The following is a 13,421-nucleotide window of genomic DNA, read 5'->3' as shown; positions in this document are numbered from 1 at the left end:
TGGAAAATGAGAATCGAGTTGAGTAGAGTGGTATTCGAACCACAGACCTTTGGTTTGTGAGTCCAAGACCACAACCCGATCTAAATTATTGATTTTAATATTTTTTTTAACGGCAATTTTTCATTATTCTTGGAATGGCACCTGAGGCGTAAGATTGATCGCGTTACTTTTCACCTAACTACTGTTTAATTCGAATGCCTATACAGTGGCCTATGCACCACTGGGTTAAGATAAGATAATTATATTTTAGTGGCTTTTGAAAATATTACAGGAAGTCTGTTTGTTAGAATTAAATAACAAAAGGGGCTTAAAGTTCGTAACCTATTTTTAAAAAGCACCTACCATATTTAATAATGCCTTCAGAAAGTTCAACCCTGTTGGTTTCTTGTACAAGAAAATAATATTACTGCAATTATTGTGCAGAATTTCTCACAATTTTGAAAGAGTTGAATAGCAAAACTTTAAACCGCATACAAATATTTCATTCGTTCGTTACTCGTTTGCAGTCATTTTTGAAGCTTTGCGTTTTGGTTGTTCCTGTGTTGGCTAAAACGCTCGTTAATTTTTAACAACTCTCCAGTTTTCGTATTTTTCTCTTGAACCATTAGCAATGATTTTAAACGTGCAAGGTTCATATGAAAAATACCTTTATTTTGTTCTAGTAACACTTACAAACAATGAACGTTATCATATTTTTAGTGTGTTTTCTAGCTTTTTTCTGGATAAATCATAGTAATTGTTTATTTTAAAATGAAATGATTCTTTAATTTTTTAAAGTAAAATACCGATTTACAGGTTTAACGTTTATGATTTTATACAAATCAAAACTAACTGCTCTTGGAATAATATTTTTCTTTTTATTTTCTTTTTGAGAAAATGGCGAATTTATCATTTTTACGTACACAAGATTTAACATAATACTTTCTTATATGTGAATTTATTGTTCTTTGTGTTTATTCATTAATTAATTCATGACACCTTTCTTTATAATATTGTCAAGATTTTTAAAACAGGCATAACAGATTGACATAATTTTTGTTTTTATTTTTAATATATTTTTTTTTTTACATAAACAGCGTAAATTGCCATTTTAAATTTTTTTTTTTTAAAAAACAGGTCCATATATAAATGCATAGCAAATAATTATAAAATTGCATAACTACAACAATTGTATAAATAAAACAACTTTGTTTTTAGTCCACTGAGTTTATATATTTAACACCTTTATATAGTGTTAAATATATAAACTCAGTGGACTAAAAACAAAGTTGTTTTATTTATAAAATTCAATATGTTATTCCACAATGTTAACGCCGAGTCAATAAATAACTACAACAATAGTAACAAGTAGGTAAAAACACATAAACAACCAAAAATATTAACGAAATATTTACATAAATATGAAAAAGCAAATAAAAAAAAAACATTTTTAATCATAAAGAAAAGTTAAATAATTATATTACGAGAGAAAAAAAGAAATCAGACTCGTTTTATAACTATCAAGTCCAGAACCAAATATATCAGCCTTGTCGTCATATTGATAATAATGCGGGCATATCATATTATTTCTTTAAACCGGTGAGGTGGTGACGATAAAATTTATAAATTTGATAGATAAATTCATATTCAATCTTTGATAATAAAATATAGAAATTAAAAGACAACTAATTTGATAACCTTTTTGTTCCAGAATGAATCCTTACACACTGCTCTTATGTCGCTAAAATCCAAAGAGTGTCAAGAAAACTTCTCGTCGGAAAAATACAGATGTTTGTAAGTATATTATATGTATATTTATTAAAAACAAAAATGTCTCAAACTATTATGTCCTGAACATAAAACTGCAAATCATATTTATTATAAGTATTTTACTCAACAAAGGCCCTATTGTAGACAATAAATTGTAATACGTATCAAAAGGTCTGTCGATTTATATGATTTATTTCTATATTTGCTTTTATTTGGCTATACCGCGGCTCTCTTACTGATCCGAGATTTGACGCTAACAAGACAGAGAATAGTAATATTGAAGGAAATTTGAAAAATTCAAATGTTGTTATGGTCTTCGTTCAGAATATCCTGACCTTTTTAATTGATATGTCATTTTATTATTTTATGTACGTACCAGACGCGGGCGGGGATGAAAAAAATCAGCACACAAATATAATTTGATAAATAAAGAAAATCTTTTTAATTGCACTGGGAAACATAAAAGACGATTACATAATGCAAATTCTCCCTTCTCAGTGATGTGAAGCTAGTGCACATGGCATCCAATAACTAAAATATATCTTCATAAATATTACAAATTATTACTGAATATTTTCGGTATTCCTCTGTTATACATTTACTAATCAACAATATTTTAATTTGTCCAAATTTTTGTAGATAAGGACTGGATTCAACTCCCTGGGGAGCTGTTAACATTAACATGTTACAACAGAGATGAAGAACATTTTAAAGAAGGCAATATAGAAGTCAAGGTATCTACAGGGCTTATGACCTGTCATTGGCTGGTTTAAGTGGCCACTTTACACGCTGTGTAACATTCACCATTCTGCCCATATTTGAACATCTATATTACTTCAATTCTTTCATCTGTTGATATATGTGAAGTTAAAGAGCTGAAACCTTTATTTATGTGGGTGAGATTCATCTAATTGAATTATTTTACCTACATACTAGGCAACGCCTGAAATTTTTATTTTTTCAATTTCTATACTTCTTCATGGACCAGGTGGATTTATCAACAATATTTTGAGTTTGTCCAAATTTTTGTAGACAAGGACTGGATTCAACTCCCTGGGGAGCTGTTAACATTAACATATTACAACAGAGATGAGGAACATTTTAAATATAGCAATATAGAAGTCAAATATGGGCAGAATGGTGAATGTTACATAGTGTGTAAAGTGGCCACTTAAACCAGCCAATGACAGGTCGCAAGCCCTGTAGATGCCTTGACTTTTATATTGCCTTCTTTAAAATGTTCTTCATCTCTGTTGTAATATGTTTATTTACAAATCAGTTAAAATGTTATTTTTTAAAAATTAGGTTTCAGCTCATTTACTTTACTTAAGTCAACAGATGAAAAAGTTGAGGTGTGGATGTTTACACATGAGCAAAATGGTGAATGTTACACAATGTGTAGAGTGCTGTGTAAATGCCTAGATTTCCATATCTTTTTCTCAAAATAAGTTATCCCTCTGTTGAGAAAATTAAGATACAAATAACTCCCTAGGGAGGAAATCCAGTCTGTTTACAAGTATTTGAAAATACTTAAAACATTTTTGGGTAAATCATGAATGTTTGTTGGGTACAGAAAAAGCATTGCATCAAGAATCAGAGATAAATCACCTTTATAATAGAAAGTTTAACGATGTTTCGCATGTTGCGGAGTACGTAGTTAAAGATTAATCCTAATATACAGTTGTCTCACACACTGTTTACGTCTCACTTCTGATATTACAGGTAATACATTTAAAAGCGAAAGACAATTTCATAAACAATACAGTATTTCTTCTCCCGAACGCCAGTTGGTAGCTTCTCAACTTTCACCAGGGACGGTTCTTTTACCCGCGCTGCGAGCATGAACTATTTTTTTTTTCATATTTCCAGCAAAAATATTGAAAATATTACCAGTTTTGACTCCAACTATAAATAGTTGAGCGATTGTCTAAGAAAATAACAATTTTCCGAATTAAAATCTTAAATTTTTTGCATGCGTAATGACTTCACAGCACCTTAACACGTGGATGTTTTTGGGACAGTAAGTACTAACATACAGAAATATAATACCAGACAGCAACAACACTACTACAAAGCAAAGACAAAACGTAGGATTGTCAAAAATACTATGCAATAGACAAAAACTACACTGACTAAAATCAACTTAAAAATGCATATGATGACAACGCTTACCAGACGATACAAAACATGACTAGACCTTACAATATTTCTTATATAACCCGAATGAGTTTTTTAAAAATTATAAGTAAATTTTAAAAAAAAATACTGTTCTACAATGTAAAAATTAAAAAAAAAAATCCAAATAGAAGAAAAAACATACGTACTTAAAATATTCAAACATGTTTTTTGTGATCAAATTATCATCTAAATTTGTTGAATGGTTGACAGTTACACCCAGATTCGCATCTCAAGAGTATTTCACTGGCCAATAATATTTGTTGAAAACATGACACGTGACAGTTTGAATGTAATCCTCTTTTCCCAGATGGATTTGGAGCGGGGGAGCTTGGATTCGAGAAAACGAGGTATCTGACATCTGACAAACATAAAGACACAATTTGTCAGAGAGACTATTGGAATTTTACAGAACTAGGAAACGTGTGAGAAAAATGTTTTAGTGGCGTAAAGCTTAATCTACCATTAACTTTTTTCTACTATTCTTGAGGCTCTTAAAAAGGATTTTTGAGCTGTAATATTCCATTGTTTCTGGACTGGCAACTGAGGCGTAAAACTGACTACCTTTTTTAAATATTTTTTGGATATATATTTGGACCCCTGTATTTAATAGCCATACGTGTCATGTACAAATCTAAGGTACTCGGAAAAATTCGTTTTTATTTGTCTTGGAAATGGGATGTTCGATAACTGATTTTGGTTTATTATCTTTATGAGTCCAATCACCATTGTTGCAAAGTTAAAGAACAATAACGCGTGATAACTACTTTAAACTACAGTGTGGATAACTGTTAAGGATATTCCATCTTTTCTGCATCCTGCTTAAAGATTATGGCGTCGTTAACTAAAAAATGGGCACTGAAATAACAGATGTTTGATACTGAGTGAAGAAATATTATCGTATGGACAAAAGCCATCATTCCTTAATTTAAACCTTTATAGATAACTTCTAATAGCTCCGTGTCCGGTAAAAATTTGGATCGTTTCGAAAGTACTTTGCTGATGACGACGGAAGTTTGCTGCATCGGACAGCGTTGGGTTTAGTGATTTTACCTGTGAAAGAAGCGCGGTAATGATCCTCCTAACGCTGCTGCGTATTTTGTTTTATACAGCGTTTAATAAAGCTTAGGGGAAATTCTGAGAAGAAAGGTGCCGTTCTTTTCAAGTTGCGGCTGATCACCTTACCTTCAATTAATATTTTATTGAACTATTCTGCATTTGGTGAACCAATGTGGTGCCCTCTGCACCACTAAGTTTGGAAACGGAGATAGTGATGATGATGATGGAAGCATTAGATTTGAAACTTGAATTTGTGTCTAGGCAGATAAAGAATACAGATTCGTATGTAAAATAGAACAAAGAAAGAGTGCTCTTTAATCGATGGCTGCTCTCAGGTTAAAATCGCGGAAAAGAAAAGATGCAAAAGGTCTACCGCGCAGTGTAGTGTTTCCCGCTTTCGCGTACAATAATTGTTTTTAAGGCAGTTTTACACAGTAATATTTTATTGTTTCTGGACTGGCACCTAATGCGTCAGACTGATCACCTTCTCTTTTCATTTTTACAAAAATTTCTTAATAAACAAACCAGCAGCGTGATACCCGACGTAAAATAGCCTATTTCACATATATCATTGTAATATAAACGGCACAGTAAAATTACAGTGAATTGACATTTATCAGATTAAATACCTTTTTTTTTTTTGACAATATTTATGTTTTTCGTTTTTTTTTTCAAAACTCCATAGTTAATGACCTTAAAGTGATTCTAAACGAATAAATGAAACTAATTATCCATAGGTGGCGCTTTTATACTTTTTTATTGAAAAGTGGCATTTTTATGTTTATTTTCAATGGAAATATAGCAAAACTTAGTTTGCGGAAATTGATTGTAACGGATACCATAGCAATATAATTTAGATCCTTTTCACAAACAACACAAAAAATAAAGTGTACAAAACAAAAAATAACTTATCTTATTTTTGTTTTGTACACCATTTTGTGAAAAGGACCGTAATCAATATCGCCACAATTAATAAATTATTATAAAAAAGGGAAATATAAGCGTTTTTATAATTTACCCAAATGTTTAAAGTTTTGTGACCATTTTCAAAGAGTTGCAAATAATTCACTTTTCCCAAAACACTTCACACAAATAATAATTATTTTAGAACAGTAAAGAAAACTAAAATTACATCGTCTTGTCATACACACTCACCCATTCACAATTTCACATCATATATGCTGGTTATTGCGTTTTCCTGTCATTGATTAAGTAAATAATTGTACAAAAATAAAAAATCGATCCACCGTAAAGTATTTTATCGTGCCGTGTAGATTTTATATATGGTGTGAAATATGCCAATCATGCAATACACGCAGTAGGCTCGTGGTTTGCACGTGTACAGCGGTCTAGTCTCCGTGAATGTACCGTAGACTCCATTCTTTTGCTCTTATTAATGATCCAAGTTACACTTGCGGCGTGTCAAATCGAACGGCCGAACATGTGTCATTATTCCCTCCTAAATAAGGAAAAAGGTAGGAAGAGGTAATGTTGGACGGTCTGATGGATGTTACAGATCAGTCTGGAATCCCGACTTAGTTAAAAACAGTAGGAATTTTAGATTATTTACTCAGTTTGTTACCACTTGGGTTGAGAAAGTGGAAATTCTCTGGGGGGGGGCGTAATATAGAGTAACACGTGAAATTCCCGTCTTCGAGAGAATGTGCCGAATGGTTAGTAAATGAAATTTTGTGTATTGTTCAGGGACCCAATGCCCCTAGCTATATGATTTCCATCAAAGTGAACGTAGTGGCTTACCCTTGATGTAAAAATTGTCAAACGTATTACTTATCTACAAGTGATCCTTTCACTGTTACTGGATTAAATGGATGTATTATATTCTTTTAAATAAGTGAAGCCTCATAGATGATAATTTATCTTTTTGTCACTTGTAAGAAGGGCGTCGCAGTTAAGACATAAACAAAACAATAATAATGCTTTAACTTGGTATGTTAAGATTTTTTTTTTTTTTTTTTAATAGATATAGACTTTTGTAACTGAATTTGATAAGAGTGATCACAGTTTTTGCTACTATTCATGTTTGCAATATGGTCATGAGAAAAATGATAATATCCAACAAAGACCCTTTGTATAATTTACTTAAATTAGGCAGCAAAAATAGAAGAGTCAAATTCCATTAAAATAGTAATTTATGATATTGAAAAAAAAAAATATTTTAAAATAGTAACTTATTCGTTTATTGTCAGAAAAATAATATTTTTTGTATTAGCGAAACCAAAAAAAATACCAAAATAAAAATTAAATCGAAAAATATTTTTAGGCATTGCGTTGCCTAGTAGGTATGTAGATGAAATAATTCTGTCAGGTGAATTTCACTCGTATCGACAAAGGTTTCAGCTCTAACCTTACAAATCAAAAGTACATATACGAAGACATCATCATCATTATCATTTCATTTCTGCTCTCTAGTTGAAGCATATGGTGTCATCACATATCTCTGTCAGATGCCAGCTCCTATGCATCCTCCCAAGTCAGGTTCACGTCCCGTATTTTGGACATGAACTGCCGACGAACAGTCAGCAGCTGACGCTCTGGACATCAAGAACCTGATGTCATGATGATATGAAGACATTTACATAAAATATTTTATTGAAAAATAATAATCTTTACACTGGGTAATAAAAAAATATGTTTCGTTCAACTCAGAAAGAAAAGTAAAAAAGAAAGTATGATTTTTTTTCTCGTTTTTTCTCCTAAATTCAATTACGATATCCATTTTTCCCCATCACACAAGGTTTTCAAGATTCAGACATTTATAATTTTAAACATTTTACTACATTTTCCATTCTTAACTGCACGATATTCGAACATTCTGACCTACCTAGAAATTGTGAGTAACATTTTTGAATGATTACCAAGCTGCAATCTCCAGTGGATTTAATAATTCCTCAAACTGTTCATCATGCATAAGTGATCCTACCCACAAATATTCTCTTTTAAACTTTTGCATCAATTATTTAAGAAAACTCCTTTTTTAGGTTTATGAAACCGAGAGTATTGTCCAAGGCTTTGACAGAACTTTCTGGCTGACGAAGAAATTCGGAATATATATTTGAAAATAAAATTAAAAACTGCATTAAGTGCACCTGTTAGTACTCATGAAACCAAAATCATCTTAACCAGACTTATTTTTTAGAAGGATCATAGGTAATAGCTTTATTTTTTACTCGTTTTGTTAAGACATCAAGAATATCAGTTTGTCACGAAAACGACCCAAATAAATCGGGTTTTCTTATTTTTGTACTCACATTTGGCACAGATGTTTCCGTCGAGGGGAATTTCATGCGACGTTACACCGAAAAAGTGGCAGAAAAATTACCGCAATATTAAACCACAGAAAGAGGGGAATGTGAAATGATGAAGAAGGTACTTTGGAATAAGCAATACTAGAAGCGAGCATTGCCTATACAAAGGTAATCAAATGATAATCTGGAGTGGAGACGCGTTTACATGGGCACAAATTTCAAGTTTTCAAAATAATACTTAAATATTATATTCCTACATTGCATAATACTATCTCTGAAAACCCAACTTTTCTAAGAGACAAATTAGTGATTTTTTATACTTTAATAAATTTTTTTCATGAGAGGCTTTAAAATAAATCAGTTTTTAAAAATATATTGATACGCATTGTTCTTATTCTTATTCTCAATTCTCAAAGGTGGGGGTCAGTGCTATAATCGCTCCTGACGTCACTGCGACCTGTAAAGATCTATTGTGACGGATCCCCTTGAAATAGTTCTCGCTTTCCAAGCTCAGGTCCTTGAAGAGCCTGGCAATTGTGTGGAAGGCAAGAGTTCTATATTTTTGCTTTATTTTCTCTTCTAAGCCCAGATCCGTAAAGTATCGGGCTATTAGGTATAAAGTTAGCTCTTTAACCTCCTCAGATTTACCCAATGGTCTTCCAAGGATGCGGTTTTTTTTATGATGTAAGGCATCACATTCACATATAATGTGTATAGGTGCTTCTTCATTTGCACTGCAGGACCTTCATCTAGAAGTTTCGTAAAGGTCTCATTCTAGAAAGGTGTTTGTTTAATCTGCAGTGTCTGGAAGGGTTTTTGTGAGAACCCGCGATTTTCAAGTAATGATAAAATTGTATTTTTACGTAGCAATAACTCAATTTCATTAAATTTGGAGTTACCGTAGTTTACCTCTCGCATGCAGAATCATTAACTCAGACTACGTATATGCATATCACAAACACAATTCATTATTTGTTTAATCTTGTTTTCGAACAATATAAACCCAGTAACAAGGGAGTAAACAGAAGAGATATATATTAATTAAATATTCAAACGGATTTTAATCTCATATTTGCACGTGTTGTATAACTTTCCTGCCAAGTAAAAACAATTATTATTTATGCCGGAGAATTTTAAGGAGATGAATTTCGTTCATACCTTAACCGTCATTTCTTATTTTGTTTATTAATTTTATTTACATATTATCAATACTAATTGCATCGATGAAAAATGTTAACAATTATTATTTTATTACTTAATTATTTTTTTTTCAGATTTTAGGTTATCTTTTACTTGCAAAAACTTAATTAGTACTCTTATGTAAGATAATATTTATGTTTTTAATACTTATTATGTCTGACTGTATGTCTTCTGAATAAATTGAAACTCCTAAAACCTGAATGGGCAATTATCGTAATCTAAAAAAATACAAGCCGATTGGTACTAATTTTATTAAAATCTGTTAAGAAATAAGGGAGATATAAAAGATTAAATTCTAGTAATTTGAATGGTACCAAAAACAAACAATTCGTGACGTCATCAAGTATGACGTCTTCGGATGTTTTGTGACGTCATCGGATTTTTTTTCATCAATGTCTATGGATTTAATAGAGTATTGTAGATAGCTTCATTGTGTCGTTTGTTTACAATTACGGTGTCCTGTCACTTATCAAACGCTACAAGTTGTGATTTATACTTTTCATGATAAATTGATAATTAAATTTATCATTATCACAATAAATAAATTTTTAGAAGAGGTTGAAAACCATAAAATAACAAAAGAAATTTGAGATGTAATATGTAAAATGTAATCCGTTTTTGCTTTCATCTGTCAGTTCCTGAAACTGAAGTGTGGAGCTGGTAAGGGGAGGGGGGGCTTAAGATAATTTCCATAGAAAACTCTCCTTATATTTCTATCTATGGCCTGTGGCATTACCAACATTAAAATGAATGCATTACTCGTGAACTTCTGTGACAAAATTTATTACCAACTTACAAAACGATCGTTTTCAAAAGACCTTATTTTTGAAACGTAAATAATGAATGAAAATATTCATTATATCGGTTTATATAAACACTAGGCGAATCTTTATAAAATCTCTTTTTTGTAGAGTAGGTTAAATCTGATATTCCTGCCGAGTGATATAACCTTATTAAATCTGACAGTTCAAAAATCTAACCTGCAAAATCTACAGTCTGTCGAAAAATCTATACTCGGTCAATAAAAAACTGCATTTGTTTTGTAATCGATTACTATAAGGTAATGTTCTATTACAGCTGTATTGTTTTAAATTTTTATCATAAACGGAAATCAAAAGAACAGCATTTCCGTAAATTGTATTATAATTACATATTTTATTTTACAGATTATATGCGTTGCAACAAAATGACTCATTTGATCATTAAAGTTATATAAATATTTAATAAATTTAACTTATGAATTATTAATGAATTAATGTTCTTTTTTTTCAGAGATAAACTGCCAAATGACTTGACGTCGTGTAGTAACTATGCATACTTAGAAGACATCTACGACACAGTACTAGCTAATGAATGTAAGTATTTATTAATATTTAATATTAATAAACTTTCATTTTCTCAGTAAATTAGCCATGCCAAAAGGTTTTCCATAAATGTAACAAAGTTATCAATAACAATTTTTGAACGTACAAATGCTAGTAGCATAATTATTTTAAAATGTTATAAATCTCACCCACGTCAAGATTTTAAGTCTTTATTTTTGTCACAAATGAACTAATTGAGGAAATAAAGATGATTTATTATAAACAGAATAGTTAATGTTTTACAGTGTACAAAGTGACCAATAAATGATAGGTTGTATATACGCTCTGTAAATGCCTAATCATTAAAATTATCAAAAAGGATCTTCATTTCTTTTGTAAAATAGGTTAACAAAATTATTAATTTAAATTTGAATCGGGTTGTGGTCTCGTGGCTAGTGTTGCGGAGTCACAGATTAGAAGTCCAAGGTTCGAACCTTGCACTACCTATACTTGATTTGCATTTTCTAATAGTGAGTTATTTACATCTCGTTGAAATGGTAACCGAAATTGGGGTAAATTATAAAAATGCTAATATTCGTTTTGTTTTTTTTTTAAATAATAAAATTTAACCGAGGCGTTTTTATTGATATTCTTATCAAATCATTAACTGCGGAACTTCATATAAAAAAAAAACTAAAATATAATTTTTTATCACTGATAAACGAAATCATCTTGGTATTTTGATAGTTAATATTGTCTGTCATTATAGTTACAGCGATAAACGGCAAAGTGGGATGCTGGGAAGGAAATTACTAGAGCTTATAAAGACTCGTAAAACTCAGTGCAAAACGGAAAAAACGCAATTATGTTTAAATCCTTTTTTCGGAGATATTTTTTATCTAAATTCACTACTTATATGTTTGAAAAATTCTAAAAATTTTCTTTGTAAACCACTGGAGATTTGTACCTAATGGATTTTCAGAAGACCATTAGAAATAAATTTACATGAAGACAAGATTAATTTTTAATCTATTAAAATTATTAAAATAACGCTAGGAGACATTAGTATTTTCTGATTTATTCCACATATTTTAATTTATTTTTAAAAAAATACTTAAATTATACTTGTGTTCTTTTTTACAATGTAAACATAGATACATGTTTGGAAGCACATTCATAAATTATTATTTTTTGCGTAGACATTTTTCACGCATAAAGGTGAACCAAATTAACAAAGTCAAATATTTTAATAAGGATTTTGTATATAATTAGAACATTAAATTAAATAAACAAATTACAACAGAAATGAAGATCATTTGAGAGAAAAGATAAGGGAATGTAGAAGATAAGTCATCTAGAGGGCTGATGAATTATCATTGGATGGTTTAAGTGGCCACTTTACCTTTTACTAAAACTTTATTTATCTTTGTTGATTTATGTAAATATTAACAGCTTCCTAGGATGTTAAATCCAGTTCTTGTCTACAAAAATTTGGACAAACTCAAAACGTTGTTGATAAATCCACCTGGTCTAAAAATTTAAAAATTGAAGAACATTTTCAGGCGTTGCCTAGGATGTTAGTAAAACAATTCAATAAGACGAATCTCTCCTGCACCAAAAAAGGTTTTAGCTCTTTTACTTAACAAACATTAACAGATTGATGAATTTAAGGAATACGGATGTTCAAATATAAGCAAAATATTAAATGTTATACGGTGTGTAAAGTGACCACACAAATTGTTGATATCTAGAATTCTATATTCCTTTATCTAAAACATTTTTCATCTCTGTTGTAATAATATGTTAATATTAACAACTCTTAATGGGGTTGAATTCAGTTCATGGCTACAAAAATTGGACATATTGAAAACACTGTTGATTAAATTGCTTTTTTTGTTACTATAGGAAAGCCAATTCCTTTATGTATTATGTCAATATACCATGCAAAACTTTTTTAATTAAAAAACCGAAACGAAATTTGTAGGTATTATATATATATCTAACAGTTTTTTTTTCATTTTGTTATTTAATCAAAAATGTGTAGCAAAGACATTTTAATTTGTATATTTTTATATTAAACGTATCTACCTCTATAATGTAACAAAATGTTGGTCTTTTGCAAAAGAAAAAGTTCACTTTTAAATTTTTATTACAGATTTTTTTGTAACATTTATGTTTACTGTAATGTTTTTCATAAAATATAGTCCCTTATCTAGATCTCAAGCGAAAGACTGATAATATTTTTTAAATGTGTTTTAAAATAATATCAATAAGCAGGTATTAAAGCACTTTAAAGCACGCCTTAATATTCGCCACAAACGAGGAAAATAATTTTATTATTTATTCAAATACAGCAATGAAGTTACATTTGTTCGTATAAATGTCAGCTTTTTGGGTCAACCTGTGTTGAGCTGAAATGTATTTTGTTAATATTAAATATGATACGATAGTTAACTTGTTTATCCTATATTCCAAATAAAAGTGAAAAATATGAAATACTTTTACAAAAATAAAATCGTAATTTAAATTATCTGTTTGTAAAAATACACAATTAATAAAATAACAAAGCAGACAAATTTTCGTGTTAAATAAAAACAAATATTCAAATGATAATTTAACAAATTTAATGCAAAACTGTGAACTAAAATACAATTACTTGGAAAAATAA

The 13,421-nt window shown here is 30.1% G+C and overlaps 1 protein-coding gene across 1 annotated transcript in view; it reads left to right on the top strand.

Annotated features, from left to right (window-relative positions):
- Positions 1 to 3,728: 3,728 nt before the first annotated feature.
- The window catches only part of LOC148273795 (head-specific guanylate cyclase-like), a 59,124-nt gene continuing 49,431 nt past the window's right edge, over positions 3,729 to 13,421 (top strand). Inside the window, exons 1-2 of the mRNA XM_088238181.1 lie at positions 3,729 to 3,769; positions 10,722 to 10,804. Of these exons, the coding sequence (XP_088094307.1) occupies positions 3,729 to 3,769; positions 10,722 to 10,804 (124 nt within the window). The remainder of the gene's footprint in view (positions 3,770 to 10,721; positions 10,805 to 13,421) is intronic.

This window comes from Micrasema longulum, unplaced genomic scaffold, assembly GCF_059751315.1.
Source record: "Micrasema longulum isolate JH-2025_06_02 unplaced genomic scaffold, ASM5975131v1 h1tg001833l, whole genome shotgun sequence".
Classification (NCBI taxonomy): Eukaryota; Metazoa; Arthropoda; class Insecta; order Trichoptera; family Brachycentridae; genus Micrasema; species Micrasema longulum.
The sequence above is the reverse complement of the archived record's forward strand: the minus strand, read 5'-3'. Positions and strand labels throughout refer to the sequence as shown.